Raw genomic sequence first — 21,121 nt, 5'->3', positions numbered from 1 at the left:
CGTGCATGTTTGTTTGTTTGCTAGCAAGATAACTCAAAAAGTTATGGATGGATTTTCATGAAATATTAAGGAAATGTTGATACTGGCACAAGGAAGAAATGATTAAATTTTGGTGGTGATCAGGGATGGGTGGGGGTAGGCCCTATAACTTTTTGAGTTATCTTGCTAACAAACAAACAAACAAACACGCATGGGAGGAAGATCTGTCTTGGCGTGGGTCTGCACTCTCCAAGTGCTTTTCTTGTTATTATTATTAAATCATATTGTCATAATGTATTAGGAATGTTGTGGATGTTCCTGAAACAGACTTAGAAATATGACAGTCCCTTTCATTTTCATCTGATTTTAACCCTTTCATGCACATTGGTCACTACAGTGGACAGCTGTTCAAAAGTGTTCTCTTGTATATTCATGGATTTTGTTGTTTTAGTTCCGTATCAGCCAACACAGTGGACATTTATGCATCATCCCATACACTGACATTCATACCATTACTGTAACTTTGCTGTTCTAGATAAACCTGATCTGCAGTAACATGTTTGAGAGTAAAAAAAACTGCTAATTGTTATTAGACTGTAATTAACAGTTTTTTTTTTTTGTTTTTTTTTTTGCGTATTATGTCCACGCAGGTATGCTAAAATGTGAGAAAACATCAGAATAGCAGCATTAAAAATGTTTTTATTTCATAGTTTTCACGCAGTATATCAGTAAATACATGTTTCTTTGGTTCTAAAACTAAATGCATGGTGTCCAGGTGAGTGGACATTTTTGTAAATCCATTAAAAATAGGTTAACAAAAATCAATAGAATTATTATTTTTATGCCTAAAGAGGGATAAAAACACTCAGGAAAAAAATCATGATTAAGATTTTCATAATTCATGCACGAAAGGGTTAAGATGAAAAGATCTACAGGTTGTCCATAAAGTCTCTTTACAATTTGATAAATTCATTACAAAAGCAGACTAGAAGCACTCGGAGAGCGCAGACCTCCGCCAAGGCTGATCAGTGGCCCCCCCCGTGGGCCCCCCCACCCCCGATCACCACCAAAATTTAATCATTTCTTCCTTATCCCATTTCCAACAAACCCTGAAAATTTCATCCAAATCTGTCCATAACTTTTTGAGTTATGTTGCACAGTAACAATCAGTGCCCCCCCCCCCCCCGTGTTTTTTTTTTGGGACAGTGAAGATGGGGAATTTGTATTTTTGTGGGGTGGGATTTTTATTTTTTTTATTTTATTTCTTTTAAGTTTTTGTTGTGTATTTTTGTATATTATTGTTTAAACTTCAATAAACATGTTAAACACTAAAAGGTCAAAGTAAATATTTCCATTAATTAATCTCTCATTGAATATAAATGGGCCGAGGATTTGATTACACATAATCCAAAATGTGATTAAAAACTGTGATAACCACTGAATACATAGAATAAATCTGATGAACATATCTCATCAGCAGCTTTTGTAATAAATGTTTTGAATTGTAAATAGACTTTGTGGGCACTAGGGATGTAACGATATGAAAATTTCATATCATGGTTATTGTGACCAAATTATCACGGTTATCATTATTATCATGGTATTGTTGAAAGTGTGCTCAAAATGTTCAAAAAGTACTTATACACACACTGAAATCATTTAACCAAGTTGTATTTTGAAGAAAAAATAAATAAATAAAACAATAGACACAATGTACCTTCTGTTGCAGAAACATTCAAATATTAACCCTTAGTGGTCTGAGTCTATTTTGTCCATTTTTCAGTACTTTTGATTTTGCCTTTATATACTATATAAACAAATGTTTACTATACCCATGTTTGGGATTTGTTTTTTCAGCACAACTTCATTTATCTCATCTGTCTATTTTTTTTTTCACTTTAACTACTATAAAAACACAAAAGGACAAAAAACACAAAAAATATATATAAAATCCGATTTGAAAAATGTGTATAATTTATTGTATAAATAACACAAAGATGCTTAACAAACCTTTTCAAAGACTTTAAAAGTGAATATTGGTTCCAAATATTAGGTATAGAAAATTAAAATCGTAATAAATTAGAGGTATACTCAAATATTTGACATAAAAGCAGATCATTACATTGCATTTTTTCCCCTAAAAGTGCGGTAATCAAACGCAGTTATCATGATAATTAGAATTTAAACGGTAATACTAACCATCTGAAATTTTACCACGGTTTATCGTTATACCAGTAATCGTTACATCCCTAGTGGACACCCTGTATTATCATTTTCACAAAACAGCTCATTTTACATCTCCAAACCTCAAAGAGACAAAATTCAGCTTCTACCACTGAAATTTCATGCTTTAATCATAGATGTGATTTTTTTTTTTTATACACAGAACCCAGTGTCCCGGTACAAATCCACATAATACATTACAAAGTATGCATTGCATGTATTACATTCAGAATGGTTGAACACACTACATAATTAATCAAAGGGAGCTTGTTATTAATAATATCATGACTTCTTGCACATTGTGTCTACTCTGCTTTATCAGCGTGTGTACAAAATGCCATAAATGCATCAAATTATAAATTGCCATTTTAGTGTGTGTTATTATTTCATAGTTGTTGTTTTCTGTATACTATTGTTTTCTGATAGTCATCATTTCTATGGGTTGATGCAGATCATTAATCATTTGTTTTGTTTTCCAAGGACCCTATTTCCAGGAGTACTTGTCTTGGAGCGTGACTGAAGAGTGTGAATTAGTGATGAAATGCAAGGTACTTTTTACATTTCATTTACAGAGTAATTCATCTTATGTCAGATAAGGAGCGAAGACTTTCATTATTATTATTTTATTATCAGAAAATCATTTATTTTGCTCCAGGTACAAATAAACTAAACAACACAAGGTCTCAGAAAATGTTATGTATTATGTTACATTCTGAGTGGGCTGTAAAAAAAAGCTATTCTATTTATTTTACTAATTTGCATGCTATTTGATTGTTGGACTTTTATTTTGACAGACATAAAAGCAGATAAAGCAGACATTGGACTGTCAGATGTATGCAATATCTAGCTTAAATATGTGTGTACTGAATATGGATTTACAATCACTGATAATAAATAGTGACTAAAACATAACCCTTACCAAAAAAAGGTCACAGCCAAAATATCAAAACCAAGACACACACTCTTTTCACTTAATGCATATTCAGTGAAAACAGTTGTTTTCGTATTTATATCGTGTGCAAACACAGTCGCACTGTTATGCTGTTCATTGATATTTTTTTTCATGTTGTGGAAAATTCGCAGTTTTAATTTATTTCTTTTCTGTTTACATGAACTCAAGACACAACATTTATGTATTTGTTGGTTTAGAACATGCAAAGAAACAAAATAAAATAAAACAAAGCAAAATAGGACAAAAACAAAATAACATTTAAATGAACAGAATCTATCTGCAAGTATGTGTCGGAAAAGAGTAGGAAGAAGTATAAACTTATTTAATCCTATCCCTCAAGTGCTTTTACACCTTTATCAATAATTTAACACATGAATCAAACAATAATTTTTTCCCTACTTTAGCATTCAACCCACAACTAATACATAATGCAGTAATTGAATTATGCACACAATATTATTTAACGCAATTTAACAGACATCAGCAGTTCAACAATTTTCTTCAATAATTACAGCATATTTATCAATACAACATTATCCATGGACAGACAGGCCTTATTGTCATTATTAAATGCTGCACCTCACACACCTCAATGAATCAACATGATTCAGTAATAGTAAAGTTTACTGAAACTGTGGGATGTTTAAGTGTATGTGCAATGTCAATTACCAGCAATAACAAAAAACTGCATTTGTGAAGCTGTTAATGTGTCATTTGCATAAAAAGTAAAATAAAGCACTCAATAATCACTCAGTAATCTACAACAAATAAATAAAGCATACAAACAGTTTGAATTTTTTTAGCTAAAATGGTGTCCAGACCACTGTGCGCTATTCTCAATTTTGTCATTTAGGCATTTTTTTTTCCAGTTTTCAGAAATCAAATTAAAATTAAATTCATAATTAAATTAATTTGTATAATAAGAACACGGGACATGGTGGACTCTGGTCGGGACAAACGTGTTTACTATCGACCAGGCAGACCCATGCAAGCTCAAGGTGCAAAGCATTATGGGACATGTTGTCCATTAGCACTCTTTTTTTTTTTTTTTTTTTTTTTTTCTATCTATTCTGCTATGTTTATTTTGAGTTTTGTTGAATCACATTTCGATGCCAGACCTGCCATGAAGGAACAGGGAGGAGGAGAAGAAAGGGGGAGGAGAGAAGGAGAGAGTGAAGGGGGAAGGGGGGAGAAAAAGGAAGAAGACCCTCACAAGAGAATATCAACAATACCAACAATAACAACCACGGTGATAATTACAATAGTAACAATAACTAGACCCAGAACTGCACTGTAAGCCCGGAATTTGTATTTACTAAAATGCTTTAATTACAATACACTTAAATGATTTAAGTTTTATGATGTTACTACAAAATGTTAAGTATATTCTACTAATTTGTAGACATAGTTGAAAGTACGAAAAAGTTTAAGTTGAATGGAATTAAATCACTGAGTTTTAGTCATGACCACACCTTTTTATCTTCGCATTGCATTGTGGGTATTGGGCATGTTGTTGAAAATGTGTTTTTTTTTTTCTGTGCAGGGGTTCAGCGGGGTTGTGGAGTTAGTGTTCATTTGGATTTAATGTGTGTATGGCAGTGTTTATTGGCCTTTTTGTGTTTGTATTTTTGTAGAGCTGCACCATGAGTCAGAGCCAGAGGAAGAACAATGGGTTTACTGTTCATCTAAGACCGTTTTTTTAAATGGAAATCATAATGTCTTGTCAAATTAAAAACACTTCCTGTACTGGCATATGACATTACGCAAACTTCTGTTCATGCTACAATATATTAAATTGAATAAGTTTGTAACTATGTTGGTCAGGAACAGGATTTTGAGTTTAATTAACTTGAATAAAGTTGTTTAATCAATGATAAATTAATCTGGCTGTAATTGAGAAAATTAGTCAGTATAACCTAAAATGCTGAGTTGAATGGTTGGATAGTGAGGTTGAATTTACAACAGATTTAAAGTACAAATAACTTGTCTTTTAGTGTTTTCTACTTAATAGTTTAAGTTCAATACTTTTAGCATTAAAGTTGAACCTACTTAAACCAATTGATTAGTCGATCATTACTCAAATCATTTAAGTGCAATCACTTGCCTCAAATTTTTTGAGTAAACTACTTATCCGGGCTTACAGTGTGAGTAAACAAGGCAGAAAAAAAAGAGGAAGAAATTACAATGAAATACAATAAATAAGACCTATTAAATGCAAGATATAAGAAAGGAAAACAAACTAATATCATAAACAACGACAGCACAAATAATACCAGCAATCCATTAACACTCTGACTGTGGCTCTGATTGTGAGATGTCAGCTGATGTTGTGTGCTTTTCCTCACACAGGTGACAAATACCAACAAGGACACATGTCTGAAGTGGTTTAAAGATGGCATGGAGATGAAAGAAGTTTTGCGCGACCTATCATCAGGGCTCAGCTCGTTCACCATTACACAGGTACGCATGACAGTCCAGGGCAAGGTAATTATCGTAAAACTAACAAAATGATGAAAACTAGAATTGAAAAAACATTTTCGTTAACTGAAATTTAAAAAAAATTATAATTAAAAGAAAAAAATGATAACTAACTGAAACTGTATTGTGTGCTTACAAAACTAACTAAACCGTATAAAAACTAGAAAAGCACTCGGAGAGCGCAGACCTCCGCCAAGCGCAAAAATTCCCCACATAATCGGTGATACAAATCCTACATTTATTTTTTAAAATAAAATCCGCCTTCTGGATCAGATCCGGATCAGCCTTTGAAATGTGATAGAGGACCCCATTGTCAATTCTTGAGTTAAGTTTCATGAGTTTTGGTCAATAATTAAGCGAGATATTGGGAAACGAAAATTTTGGCCCCATTTACCACAATGTTAACGAAAATTTCAAAGTGATCCAGAATCCAGGATTTCTTCCGGATCACCCCCAAAAGTTAATCATTTCTTCCTTATCCCATTTCCAACAAACCCTGAAAATTTCATCAAAATCTGTCCATAACTTTTTGAGTTATGTTGCACACTAACAAACAAACAAACAAACAGACAAACAAACAGACAAACAAACCCTGGCAAAAACATAACCTCCTTGGCGGAGGTAATTATGGATAAAATTTCCTTCGTTTTCATCTTTATCAGTGTCAGATTGATATGAAATTGATTCATTTTGCTCAAGCAATTTGAGCTGGTGGCAACATACGGCACTTCACGGTCCGTCACTTCTCATAACTTGTCGTTTAGAGTCGTCTTCTCATCACCGCTCTACCTGGAAACATGGAGACTAAAGTTGGGAGAAAGCAGCAGAGTCCTGTCTGGGATTTATTTGAATACAACAGAGAAGAGAAAAGATATGACAAAACTAAGACTAATACTAAAACTAAACTAAAACTAAGCATTTAGAAAAAAAAGAAAATGAATAAAAAACTAGCAAATCTGCTCTAAAAACTAATTAAACTAACTGAATTAGAGAAAAAAAAGTCAAAACTAAATCAAATTAAACTAGAATGAAAAATCCAAAACCATTATAACCTTGGTCTAGGGATGTGTATTCCATTTACTCAAAGAGAGGTTTCTGAACTTTAACATCTTGAGACCCACGGGAGAAGCAAAACTTACATAACATACATGAATAAACTCATGGATGACTTGCTGTCTGGCTACACTTGTACGTTTGGTCTTGCTAGTATGAATTTTTGCACTCATTTTACGATTTACTCGTTTTACAAATCAATTTTCCTCATTGAAGTTAATTGAAATATAATAAATCCAGCTCCCAAAAACCACACAAAAATTCTTTTTTAGGGGTTTTTAAAACAGAAAAAGTGCAGTGAGAAAGAAAACATCAATTATAAAGTCAAATAAGCTAGTTTTATTAACTTATTTACCTTTAAGATGAAATGATCTGTGAAGAAAGGAAGAAGGAGGAGGAGGATTATTGTTTGGAAGGAAAATCTCCTTCCAGTAAAATGTCAGATAGAATAAATTCTGGCGTTTTCTCTCTCGCTTAATTTAATTTGGCCTTTATTGGCTCACTTTCATCACTGTCATGCTGCAGGTCATTTCATTAAAAACCTGTCCAGAGAAATCTGATTTTTAAAATGTTCCAAAAATGTGCCAGATCATTGTCAGTAAATAAAGCAGCTGCACGACCTGAACTTAATTTGTCTGGATGATTTTTTTTCAACAAAATCAGGAACCTCTGTCCACTTTGCCGACACTTCTTTTACTTTACTAGTAGAGATCGCTTCCTCCGCGACACTATCCTCGCTCATGAATTTCTAATCACCTCTTCCATCTGAATGCCGGTGCTCCTGAATGTGAAGTGAACTTGTGGAGACTTCACCTGTTGGAGGAACATATGCTCGTACTGCGGATTTACACTTGTATTGTATTTGGGTGCTTCTATGAAACTGGGTTTATTTTTGGTACCAGGTACTTTGCCAGCTTTTTAGACCCAATAATAAAAGAGAAATGTAGACATATTTCCCTCAGGATGTACCTAATGATGACTACAGATAAATGCAAAAAATATATACTCTTGCTCTAAGCCATCCAATAATTAATGAGTTTTTAATCAAATATTGGGGCCAAATTTTTTTTTTTTTTTTTTTTAACTTTTTTTTATTGTATACATCAGCAGCAAAGCAGTTTATCAAAACATTTAAGAAGCAATGTGTAGTTCTCCACTATGTGGACATTTAGCTGCCATACAATTTTTTTTTTCGTAATACATACAAAAGTGTAAAAAAAAAAAACAGAAACAAAAAAAACCCCCAAAACAAATAAACAAAAAAACCCCAAAAAAATATAAATGGGTGCTTACGGTTTCAGTATTTCTCACATATATATAAAAAAAAAAAACAACAATCATAGCATTACAATACTTCTGGGTTCTTCAAACATCACACATATTCACGCAGAAAAACACAAAACAAAGAAAAACCACAGGAAGATTACAAAAAAAAAAAAAAAGGGACACCTTTAGAGGAATAACAGAGATTCTGGATGGCTAAAGGATACAAACTTGATCCATTTGTCACAAATACGATAAAATGTATCGCTCTGAATTCAAAAACCAAAAACCAAACAAAACAAAAACAAAAAGCTAGACATACCCACACGCACCCCCCCCCCCCCAAAAAAAAGGGGGGGGGATCCATTAATCACAAGACAAAGAAGGAAGTGATTTAAAAAAAGTTAAGAAGGGCTGCCATTTATTATAGAACTTAAAAGGGATGGCTTTCAAAGAATACCCAATCTTTTCAAAATTAGGACATGCAAAGCTACCTAAGTGTCAGTGCGTTTCATTTTGAAAACATTGCTAGAAATGGTCTTAAATAGTGCTATAAATAAAGATACTGTGTTAAATTTGTTGATCCTAGTGGTTTTTCTAATCCAGACATGCAGGTTTTTCATGACTCTCAGTCTCATTCCAGGTTTTGTATGTAACCCATCGTGTCCACTTGCGTTACATGCAGAACCTGTCCAGTTAAACACATATAAATGGCAAATGATTTTGCAACAGTGGTCATTTTTGTGAAACACTCTGCCTTACATAATTAGTTTCATTCCCAAAATGTACCTGTGAGAGAATAAAAAGATATTGAAAAAAACAGTAGCAGGTCATTTTCGTGTCCTTTTTTACCGTGTTACATGCAGATTTTTGTATTAAATATAATGTAAAATAATATAAAAATGAGTTTTATCTGAAAATAGTTCCTCTTTTATCTCAGTTTGTCTTTATTTTTAAAATAGACCCAAAGTGCTTCCAAACTTGCATCAGAACATTAGTCTACATCTGGTTTGAATTTTTAGCCCCCATGTCCTGTTTTTAGGAACCAGTTTCATAGAAGCACTCATTTCAAGGCAAAAATTCTCAAGAGCCGCAGCTTGTAATGCAAATATCTTGTACTACATAGGACTCATACTGTGAGGTTCCGCTGTATTGCTAACACAGGGAAAATTCTGTAGCTTTACCACACTATCGATGCTTGTTTGTTTCAGTCCACTTCTTTACATTTTCTTTTGTTTTAATATTTTTGCACATGATCAAGAGTGAGGAAATCACATACGACATGCTCATTGTTTTACATTACCTCAGGTATTCCCTGCAAGAAGTTTTAATGATGCAAACAATTAATGCAAATTAAATCCTGCAATTTTGTGCTATCATTGCAACTTTTGCGCAAATTGGACCAACTCTCCCTCCCTTTTTTACTGTGTTGTCATTTGTATGGTCATGTATCAGTATTCTCTACATTTAATTATTTACTAAAGCCGCAAAATGTTTTATAGAATACCCTCAGGTCCACTCAGAGCTGTACATTTTTACTCCCAGTTTAATGACGTGAAACTATTTTTGCAGTTTTCACTTAGTATTACAATCTCACTGCAAAAAACCACATCATTGCAATATGCATGACTTTTTTTTTTTTTTTTTTTTTTTTTTTTTTTTCAGAAAATCTGTATCTCAGACATTTTATACTGCAATAACTCCCAAAAATGTCCAGGTTTGCAAGATGAGAAACAGAATGTGAGCTGAACGGACCAGTGGAGAAGACGCTCTTCTCTTTTTTAATTTGTAGAATTAACACATATGTTGTAGCGCTGTTATGTATATTTCCCTGCTGATTGGTGACTTAATAAAACATGTCTATGATGGATTTTGGGTCCCAATCTTACTAAAAAAATAAAAACTAGAAAAAGAAACATGCCGTCAGTGGATATTTCCAGGATTAAGTGCAAACAGGTTTGTATTATTTGGAGATACTCTTAAGTTGACCTTGAAGTGTATTATTGGAGTGGGTTAACCTGAGGATAAAAAGGTGAATTAAGGTATTAAGGTGATCTCCAGAGTTATAAATATTTCATATGGTAAGTTATGAATATGTTTAATTTTAATACCGTGCATGACTTTCCCGCAGGTTACACAGAAAGAGACAGGTTCGTACAAAGCTGTGGTGTCAGATAAGAGAGGAGAGGACGTCAGTACCTTAGCGTTACTGGATGACGGTGAGACGTGACCTTGTTACTATTGAGCAAATATCGCAAACAATAATCTCCATGTGCTCCTGTGTACCTGGCAGAATCCACAATTTTTCCCTCTGTGATGAAAGAGGCCAATGCTGTCTTTTATGTCTGTCCTTCTTATCACCCATTATTTGCCCACTGTCCTCAGGCAGAATAACACCTACCACTCTAATCTCACCTCAAGTAGTTATTGACGACCAAAAACCATACAGAACACGAAAGATGAATTGTTTTTTTTTTTTATTTGCAGAGTTTGACAAGCTTCAGCAGCAGTTGAGTAAACAGTGTGGTAAGTGATTGACAGTTGAAAACCAGTCTTTAGAGCAGTGGTTCTCAACTGGTCTGGCTTCAGGACCCACTATCAATCAATCAATCAATCAATCAATCAATCAATCAATCAATTCTAAAATTATTTCCAACAGTCAAAATTGACAATTCATTTACAAGATACATTTTGTAATAGGACACCAAAGAAGCAGTCCTCAGCTTATAAATGACATGTGATGAGAAACACAATTTACATGATAATCTTTAAAAAAAAATTTTAATGTTCTAAGTAATTACAAACGTATTTTAAACTACTTACCTATCTACCCTTAGACATGTGATGAGAAACACAATTTACATGATAATCTTTAAAAAAAAAAAAAAAATTAAAATGTTCTAAGCAATTGCAAACATATTTTAAACTACTTACCTATCTACCCTTAGACATGTGATGAGAAACACACTTTACATTATAATCTTTAATAAATTAAAATGTTCTAAATAACTATAAACATATTTTCAAATATTTACCTATCTACCTTTAGATGTGTGATGAGAAACATAATTTACATGATAATCGTTAAAAAAAATTTAAATGTTCTAAGTAATTACAAACATATTTTAAACTACTTACCTATCTACCCTTAGACATGTGATGAGAAACAATTTACATGAAAATCTTTGAAAAAAATTTAAATGTTCTAAGTAATTACAAACACATTTTAAACTACTTGCCTATCTACCCTTAGACATGTGATGAGAAACACAATTTACATGATAATCTTTGAAAAAAATTTAAATGTTCTAAGTAATTACAAACACATTTTAAACTACTTACCTATCTACCCTTAGACATGTGATGAGAAACATAATTTACATGATAATCTTTAAAAAAAATTTAAATGTTCTAAGTAATTACAAACACATTTTAAACTACTTACCTATCTACCCTTAGACATGTGATGAGAAACACAATTTACATGAAAATCTTTAAAAAAAATTTAAATGTTCTAAGTAATTACAAACATATTTTAAACTACTTACCTATCTACCCTTAGACATGTGATGAGAAACACAATTTACATGATAATCTTTAAAAAAAAAATTAAAATGTTCTAAGTAATTACATATTTTAAACTACTTACCTATCTACCCTTAGACATGTGATGAGAAACACAATTTACATGATAATCTTTAAAAAAAGATTTAAATGTTCTAAGTAATTACAAACATATTTTAAACTACTTACCTATCTACCCTTAGACATGTGATGAGAAACACAATTTACATGAAAATCTTTAAGAAAATTAAAATCTTCTAAGTAATTACAAACATATTTTAAACTACTTACCTATCTACCCTTAGGCATGTGATGAGAAACACAATTTACATGATAATCTTTAAGAAAATTAAAATCTTCTAAGTAATTACAAACATATTTTAAACTACTTACCTATCTACCCTTAGACATGTGATGAGAAACACAATTTACATGATAATCTTAAAAAAAAAATAAAAATGTTCTAAGTAATTACAAACGTATTTTAAACTACTTACCTATCTACCCTTAGGCATGTGATGAGAAACACAATTTACATGATAATCTTTCAAAAAAAAAAAATTAAAATGTTCTAAGTAATTACATATTTTAAACTACTTACCTATCTACCCTTAGACATGTGATGAGAAACACACTTTACATTATAATTTTTAATAAATTAAAATGTTCTAAATAACTATAAACATATTTTCAAATATTTACCTATCTACCTTTAGATATGTGATGAGAAACATAATTTATATGATAATCTTTTAAAAAAATTTAAATGTTCTAAGTAATTACAAACATATTTTAAACTACTTACCTATCTACCCTTAGACATGTGATGAGAAACAATTTACATGATAATCTTTTAAAAAAATTTAAATGTTCTAAGTAATTACAAACATATTTTAAACTACTTACCTATCTACCCTTAGACATGTGATGAGAAACACAATTTACATGATAATCTTTAAAAAAAAAATTAAAATGTTCTAAGTAATTACATATTTTAAACTACTTACCTATCTACCCTTGGACATATGATGAGAAACACAATTTACATGATAATCTTTAAAAAAAATTTAAATGTTCTAAGTAATTACAAACATATTTTAAACTACTTATCTATCTACCCTTAGACATGTGATGAGAAACACAATTTACATGATAATCTTTAAAAAAAAAATTAAATGTTCTAAGTAATTACAAACATATTTTAAACTACTTACCTATCTACCCTTAGACATGTGATGAGAAACACAATTTACATGAAAATCTTTAAGAAAATTAAAATGTTTTAAGTAATTACAAACATATTTTAAACTACTTACCTATCTACCCTTAGACATGTGATGAGAAACACAATTTACATGATAATCTTTAAAAAAAAAATTAAATGTTCTAAGTAATTACAAACATATTTTAAACTACTTACCTATCTACCCTTAGACATGTGATGAGAAACACAATTTACATGAAAATCTTTAAGAAAATTAAAATCTTCTAAGTAATTACAAACATATTTTAAACTACTTACCTATCTACCCTTAGGCATGTGATGAGAAACACAATTTACATGATAATCTTTAAGAAAATTAAAATCTTCTAAGTAATTACAAACATATTTTAAACTACTTACCTATCTACCCTTAGACATGTGATGAGAAACACAATTTACATGATAATCTTAAAAAAAAAATAAAAATGTTCTAAGTAATTACAAACGTATTTTAAACTACTTACCTATCTACCCTTAGGCATGTGATGAGAAACACAATTTACATGATAATCTTTCAAAAAAAAAAAAAATTAAAATGTTCTAAGTAATTACATATTTTAAACTACTTACCTATCTACCCTTAGACATGTGATGAGAAACACACTTTACATTATAATTTTTAATAAATTAAAATGTTCTAAATAACTATAAACATATTTTCAAATATTTACCTATCTACCTTTAGATATGTGATGAGAAACATAATTTATATGATAATCTTTTAAAAAAATTTAAATGTTCTAAGTAATTACAAACATATTTTAAACTACTTACCTATCTACCCTTAGACATGTGATGAGAAACAATTTACATGATAATCTTTTAAAAAAATTTACATGTTCTAAGTAATTACAAACACATTTTAAACTACTTACCTATCTACCCTTAGACATGTGATGAGAAACACAATTTACATGATAATCTTTTTTTTTTAAAATTAAAATGTTCTAAGTAATTACATATTTTAAACTACTTACCTATCTACCCTTGGACATGTGATGAGAAACACAATTTACATGATAATCTTTTAAAAAAAATTAAAATGTTCTAAGTAATTACAAACATATTTTAAACTACTTACCTATCTACCCTTAGACATGTGATGAGAAACACAATTTACATGATAATCTTTAAAAAAAAATGAAAATGTTCTAAGTAATTACAAACATATTTTAAACTACTTACCTATCTACCCTTAGACATGTGATGAGAAACACACTTTACATTATAATATTTAATAAATTAAAATGTTCTAAATAACTATAAACATATTTTCAAATATTTACCTATCTACCCTTAGATATGTGATGAGAAACATAATTTACATGATAATCTTTAAAAAATGAAAATGTTCTAAGTAATTACAAACATATTTTAAACTACTTACCTATCTACCCTTAGACATGTGATGAGAAACACAATTTACATGATAATCTTTAATAAATTAAGATGTTCTGAATAACTACAAACCTATCACCCCTCAATGACAAGCTGCGACCCAAACTGATATCAGTTAAACTTCTATTTAATGAAAAGATGGTGTGTTTTTAACCTGAGGCTGAGATAATGCAGAATATCACAGTATGAAAACACAGAAGACAGGTTTAATGATAAACCAAACTGACCAGCAGGTGGCAATGATAAATATGGAAATATTCCCTTTAACATTGAATTAGGTACATTTTAACCAAAACCAAAAATGTTCCCCCCAGTAAGAATTAAAAGTGCATTCAGTCACTTATTCAAGCATTAACACAGTGAGGTTTTTGTCCTCAGTGTAGTTAAAATCTTATCTGATGTAGTCGTTGTGATACCTAAGATTCATCATATGAATAAAAGCTTTTGTGTTTTCTTTTATGCTGTGAAATGTCTAGTGTTAATCAGTATTACAGTGCATTACTGCCACTTACTGCTGGAGAGTGTGAATGGGCTCCACTCCATAAAAAACAAGTGATGCCAGGCACAACAAACCCAGCCCCTCACACTTACTGTATTTCACCCATTATAAGTAAATGGGAAGATTTTGAAAAATACATCAAAAGTTTGAAGTTTGACCTACTGTTCTCAAAATGTATTGAGATCTATTCTGGGTCACTGGCAATCTATAAACACAATTTGGTATGAGTTCAACTTACAGTTTTGCTGCTACAGACGTGAAATTTCACCCATTCTAAGTAAACGGGGGGGGGAGATTTTAAAAATTCATAAAAAATTTTTACTTTAACCTACTTTTCCCAAAATGTAATGACATCTATTCTGGGTCACTGGCAATCTAGAAACCTAATTTGGTATAAATTAAGCCAGTAGTTTTGCTGCTACAGACATTTAAAATTTCGTCCATAATAAGTAAATGGGAAAAAAAAAGATTTTAAAAATTCATAAAAAAACATTTACTTTGACCTACTTTTCCCAAAATGTAAAAAGGATCTGTTCTGGATCACTGGCAATCTATAAACCAAATTTGGTATGAATTTAACCAATATTTTTGCTGTTAGAGTGTTAAACAAAGAAACTAGAAGCACTCAGAGAACACAGACCTCCGCCAAAGCAGATCAGTGGGCACCTCCGTGCCCCCCCCCCCCCCCCCCCCCCCCCGATCACCACCAAAATTTAATAATTTCTTCCTTGTGCCAGTATCAACATTTCCTGAAATTTTCATCCAAATCTGTCCATAACTTTTTGAGTTATCTTGCACACAGATAGACAGATAGACAAACAGACAGACAAACCACCGCTGGCAAAAACATAACCTCCTTGGCGGAGGTAACAAACCAGTCCAAAAACAATACCCCTTGCCTCCCCTTTGGGGGGTGGGGTAATAAAACACAGGATTGGTTCCTTAATGTGGACAAAGGCCCATGACCCACTGAAAACAGGTTTGCGAACTTTCGGGTCGCAGCCCACCAGTTGAGAAACCCTGCTTTAGAGAACAGCCTGTGAGAAATGTGCCAGTGACTTTGCTGTTTACACCAGGTGTGCCGTGTTGGGCCAAGAAATCTACCAAAAGCCATGTTAATTAATCGTGGGCTGGGTTGTTTCAGAGTATTAATCCCTCAGCTTCCTATGATAGGTCACATAGAGTTTTTACACTGCCAAGGGAAGTGAAATGTATGCAAACTGTGGCATTAAATAATCCTGCAGCTCAGCCCTTTCTCTCTTTGCAGCGTTGTCAGCTGGCCCGCTGAGTATGGAGTGCACTGCTGACGGTTTCAAGCTCTACTGCTCACTCAAGTATTATATAACCTACCTGAAGACCAACTGGCACTTAAAGTGAGTCCACATGCACAGCACCTCTCTGACCCTTCTGACATTTTTAACAGTATAATTGATTTCATTAGAGAACAGATTTGAATAAATTTCTGCTTATGTAACAATGTTGACAAATGCATATTATGCTGGATTTCCTTCAAAGAAAAACACAATTTAAATGTGTTCAGAGGCTCCGTTCAGAGTTGACACGTCTCGGTGGACAGCTCTAATGCATGGTGTAAACACATATAGAGAACAGATTCATATCCAATTTAGAGGTAATCATGGATACATAAGTCCACATTCTATAAACAGTATGAATCAATCAGTCAAACAAATGAATGGAAAAAGGATCTATCTGGATGTAGATGTTTTTCTAACTGATTGAATCAGATTCTGCTTTCAGATGCTTTTAAGGAACATTGTTGTTATACTTTTAGTACCTTTTAAATTAATGATGGTGTTTTATATGTATGTTCTTGGTTTAGAGTTGTATGTATGGTTTTAGAAGTGACTTTTATTGTGTTTTATGTATATTTTTAGTGTGGATATATGGCTGTGATTCTACTTCTGCTGCTGCTCTCTAGGCCAAGACACTGTTGAAAAAGAGATTTTTTTTCTTTTTTCCTGGTTAAATAAAGATTATAATAACAATTAATATAATAATAGTAATGATGATAATGGGTGACATGGTGGTGCAGTGGATAGCACTCACAGCAAAAAGGTCCTGGGTTCGATTCCAACACCAGTTGTTTCTATGTGGAGTTTGTGTGGGTTCTTTCCGGGTACTCCGGCTTCCTCCTCCCATCCAAAGACATGCACTGATAGGTTAATTGGTTAATCTAAATTGCCCATAATGTGAGAGTGATGGGTTGTTTGTCTCTGTGTCAGCCCTGTGATGAACTGGTGACTTGTTCAGGATATACCTTGTCTTTGCCCATAGGTAGCTGGGATAAGCTCCAGCAACCCTAGTGAGGATAAAGTGGGTTCAGATGATAAACGAATGAATAATAATAATAATAATAATAATAATAATAATAATAATAATAATAATAAAAGTTATCTCATGACACTTTACATTTAGAACTGGTCTAAACCAGAGTCTTGAGCCAATTCACAGACACCAACAGAATCCTGGATCAAATACTTAGGTTGGAAAAATTACCTTTAACAGGCAGAAACCTGGAGCAGACCCCGATTATGGAGGATAGACGTCTGCCTAGACCAGCTGGGGTTAAAGAGAGAGGGTTAAAGGAAGAGAAAGAGAGAGAGATGGGGGGAGGGAGGGAGGACACATCCGATTCAATCCAACTTTATTTGTAAAGCACTTTAAAGCAACCGCACTGGACCAAAGTGCTGTACAGAAAAATAAATAAAACCCAAATAAAATAATAAAATACAAGAATTGATTAAAGAAAAACACACAAAAATAAGAACAATAAACCACTACCAAATAAAAACAATAGAATAAAAATAATACCTTCAAACATCTCACATGGTTTCGAAAGCCGAGGAGAAAAGATGGGTTTTAAGAAGGGGTTTAAAAACAGACAGACACATGGATGCACAGTAAACTGAACTACAACTGTTAAAAACTAGAACAGCTGTTACTAGTGTAAGTACCAATAACTAGAACAAATGTGCGTATTTACTGCTCTAAATACAAGTACTGACAGTGGATATACTACTACTGCAGCTGTTAGTATTAATAATAGAAACCTCTACCATCTATATAACTATATAATAAACACAATCACAGCTATATGGATCAGTGACTGATGACGAATCATTGGATGGATTGAAGGACTGACTGCTCATCTGATGTTCTCCCAGTAAATGCACGTCAATGTTCCACCAGCATTAAGTGAAAATTATAAAGAGATTCATGTGCTTGCTGAACCCACCTTAACTACTCCCTGCCTCATTTATTCTACTGTGAGGAAACACAATACAGTATGTGCAGTGAGCATAATCCAATAAAAATTCATAAACATGTATTTAGCATTTGAAGATTCAATCCATAGTATATGTATATGAAAGCCAATAAAACAAATGGGACACTCAAAGGCATCATATTGAAATTAAAGGTTTATTGATTTATTTAGACATCACTTCATGCAGAGATACACAAGCTAGAAAAAACGACCCCTTTAAACCAGTGTGTTAGTCTTCAAGCCACACAGTGAGTTAAATTTGCAAAAGAAACGTTACAAAAATCAAAACTGTTTAACTCCTAAAGACCCAAATAATCATTACCAACCAAAAGCATCTACTGACTTAAACTGTTTAATAACTGTTGATCCACTAATCCTATCAATTCATGTAAATAATTGGTGTAAAATACAGTTTGTCATCTTTTCATGGTCATCAGATATGACCCATTTGGACGTTCAAAGGCTCTGTAGTTACCATGGAAATGCCATCATCTTCTACAACATTGATTCACCAGTAAAACCCATGGAGTTGGATCAATGACAGTGGATGGAGAGACTTGTATTTATGTTCAGTTATTGATTTCTTTGCTGAAAAAGTCACTTTTTCTTCAGTTTTCTCTGTTGTAAAATAATAACCTTTGAATTTACTCTGAGTTTTATTTAACATCTACATGATCAGTGAATGCAATATAGGGAAATAGATGATTTACACTGAAAAATGCAAAGTACAGAGGATAATATTATAATAAATGGTAATAAATCACTTAAGAAAGGTTAAATGTAGAGAAAAAAAATCATTTGGGAACTGACATAACGGTAGCAGTAAGTCTTTATGGGTTAAAGAAAATCTAGATATTACCCATTTGGACGTTCAGAGGCTCCGTAGTTACCATGGAAACACCGTCATCTTCTACAACATTGGTTCACCAGTAAAACCCAAGGAGGTGGATGAATGACAGTGGATGGAGACACTTGATTTATGTTCAGTTAATGATAGATTTTTAGAAAAAGTAACTTTTTCTTCAGTTTTCTCTGTTTTTGATGTAACAATCATCAACTTTAATCTGGGCTTTTATGAACATTAACATGATCAATAAATGAAATGTAGGAAAACATGATATTTACTGAAAAAAGGCAAAATGCAGAAAATAATAGTATAATAAATGCTGACAAATCACTTAAGAAATGTTACAGAGAAAAATTAATTTGGAAGCTGCCATAAAAGTAGCACTGGGTCTGTATGGGTTAAATTCAAATGAAAGCGTATACTATGTTTTAGGCTATACATGAGCTTTTGCATTTGCATAAAGTGAGATCTCAGCATGATTGATCTCTAGAGACACATTTTAATGTGTAAGGGCAGATACACTTAGAACTGGCCGCTTGTAATCAGATCACTCAGGACGTACGTATGTTAATGCCAGATATGAATGGGGCTTAAGTTTGTAACACCGGTATTTCTGTAATGCAACACAAGTAACAGCAAGCTAACACTTAACAGGCACACAGACATGTTAAGCGACAATGAACCAGATTAACGACTGCCTCTATAAATGCGTAGTATCATTAACCAGTGTTGACGAGGATGCAGTTAGGGCATATCCTCTCATCAAAGAACCCCAAGAGAACCATATGTAGATAACTGATGAACTGGGATGACCCAACAGCTCTGTTTGTTTGGTCAAACATCACAGGAGTACAAATCCCCTGAGCACAGACTGAGACCATTTGCCCCTATCTTCCATCTCGTTTCACCACCACAATCAAATAAAAGCATCAGACGGTAGAAAATGTTAATTTAAAAAAACGGGACGGATAACTCATCTACAAGCTGTGATTAGTAATATTTCAATTACTTTGACCTTTTTCTTGGTTCTGGGTAAATTCATGTTGTAAAATGACTTTTCCCAATCTCAAAGGAGCTTGAGAAGCCTTTGTTATGATAATGAAATCCTGTCTGAGAGTCAAGTGGGATGAAGAAGAGTAAGTGAACACAGCTCAGTGGGATCAGATTTCTTTGGTGACATGATGATGGTATTTGTTTTTCAGTTGGTCAGAATTTAAAAAAAAAAAAAAATCAAACATGCATGTGTATTTGAATTATGTCCGTGACTTTTTGATAAAATCACCATTATTTAACCCAGTGGTTTCCAACCTTTTTTGGCTCATGACCCCATTTTAACATCACAAATTTCTGGCGACCCCAGACATTTGAAACAGTGACATTTTTTTTTTTGCGAAAATTAATTTGTTTTTGATAATGTAATAGTTTTCTATACTATGTTGCAAATAAACATTAATGTTAGACGACATTTAGTCTATATAATGTATATTATTATGGACGGAGGCAGAAAAGCCAGGTGTAGATTACTGCACAAAGACAATTTTATTTTCCTTGGTCAGGATATGTACAGTCAGTCCAGCTTGGATTTACAAGACTGACAATTAATACTGAACAAACAAGAACTCAAACTATGAATTATGAAAGAGCTGCAGCATCTGAAACTGACCACAATGAACATTTGACAGATAAACAGTACCACAGTGCTTCAGTTTCAGCTTCAGAGATAGTCATGTCTTTAATGGGTTGATGGGTTGTCTCTGTCAACTCACCATATATTTTTATTAGTAAGTTGTTGTTTTTTTTTTTTTTTTATCAATTACTAGAAATTTCAGGTGACCCCATTTGAATTCCAGGCAACCTCATGTTGGGTCCTGACCCCAAGGTTGAAAAACACTAACTTAACCCATAAAGACGCAGTGCTACTTTTGTGATAGTTCCAAAATATTTTTTTTTCATCTATTTCTAGCTTTGTTAACTGAGTTATCAGCAATTTTTAAATAATATTACCCTCTGTATTTTGCATTGTTTGGTGTAAATCATGTATTGTCCTATATTTAATTCACAGATCATATAGATGTTCATGATTACTCAGAGTAAATCCAAAGTAAATTACATCAAAACAGAGGAAAAATCAAGAAAAAACACATTTTTCAGCAAAGATCTTGCTAACTGAATGCGAAAACAAGTGTGTCCATCCACTGTCATTGATCCAACTCCATGGGTTTTACTGGTGAATCAATGCTGTAGAAGATGATGGTGTTTCCATGTTAACTACAAAGCATTTGAATGTCCAAATGGGTCATATCTCATCTATCTCA

The 21,121-nt window shown here is 32.6% G+C and overlaps 1 protein-coding gene and 1 long non-coding RNA gene across 3 annotated transcripts in view; one reads left to right on the top strand and one right to left on the bottom strand.

The window, feature by feature from the left end:
* Window positions 1–21,121, top strand: part of myom3 (myomesin 3) — a 249,462-nt gene that overhangs the window by 215,652 nt on the left and 12,689 nt on the right. For both annotated transcript variants that reach the window (XM_030159207.1, XM_030159208.1), the window contains exons 28-32: window positions 2,683–2,750; window positions 5,504–5,614; window positions 10,080–10,167; window positions 10,436–10,474; window positions 15,941–16,046. In XM_030159207.1, coding sequence (XP_030015067.1) covers window positions 2,683–2,750; window positions 5,504–5,614; window positions 10,080–10,167; window positions 10,436–10,474; window positions 15,941–16,046 — 412 coding nt within the window. The remainder of the gene's footprint in view (window positions 1–2,682; window positions 2,751–5,503; window positions 5,615–10,079; window positions 10,168–10,435; window positions 10,475–15,940; window positions 16,047–21,121) is intronic.
* Window positions 1,381–14,776, bottom strand: LOC115436358 (uncharacterized). Its single transcript, XR_003937805.1, has 3 exons — window positions 14,766–14,776; window positions 4,622–4,626; window positions 1,381–1,492 (listed from the first exon to the last, which is right to left on the bottom strand). It is a non-coding gene; the product is annotated as an uncharacterized LOC115436358 (long non-coding RNA).

Source organism: Sphaeramia orbicularis, chromosome 16 (genome assembly GCF_902148855.1).
Source record: "Sphaeramia orbicularis chromosome 16, fSphaOr1.1, whole genome shotgun sequence".
NCBI classification, from domain to species: Eukaryota; Metazoa; Chordata; class Actinopteri; order Kurtiformes; family Apogonidae; genus Sphaeramia; species Sphaeramia orbicularis.
Note: the sequence above shows the minus strand (reverse complement) of the source record. Positions and strands in the feature narration are given on the sequence as shown.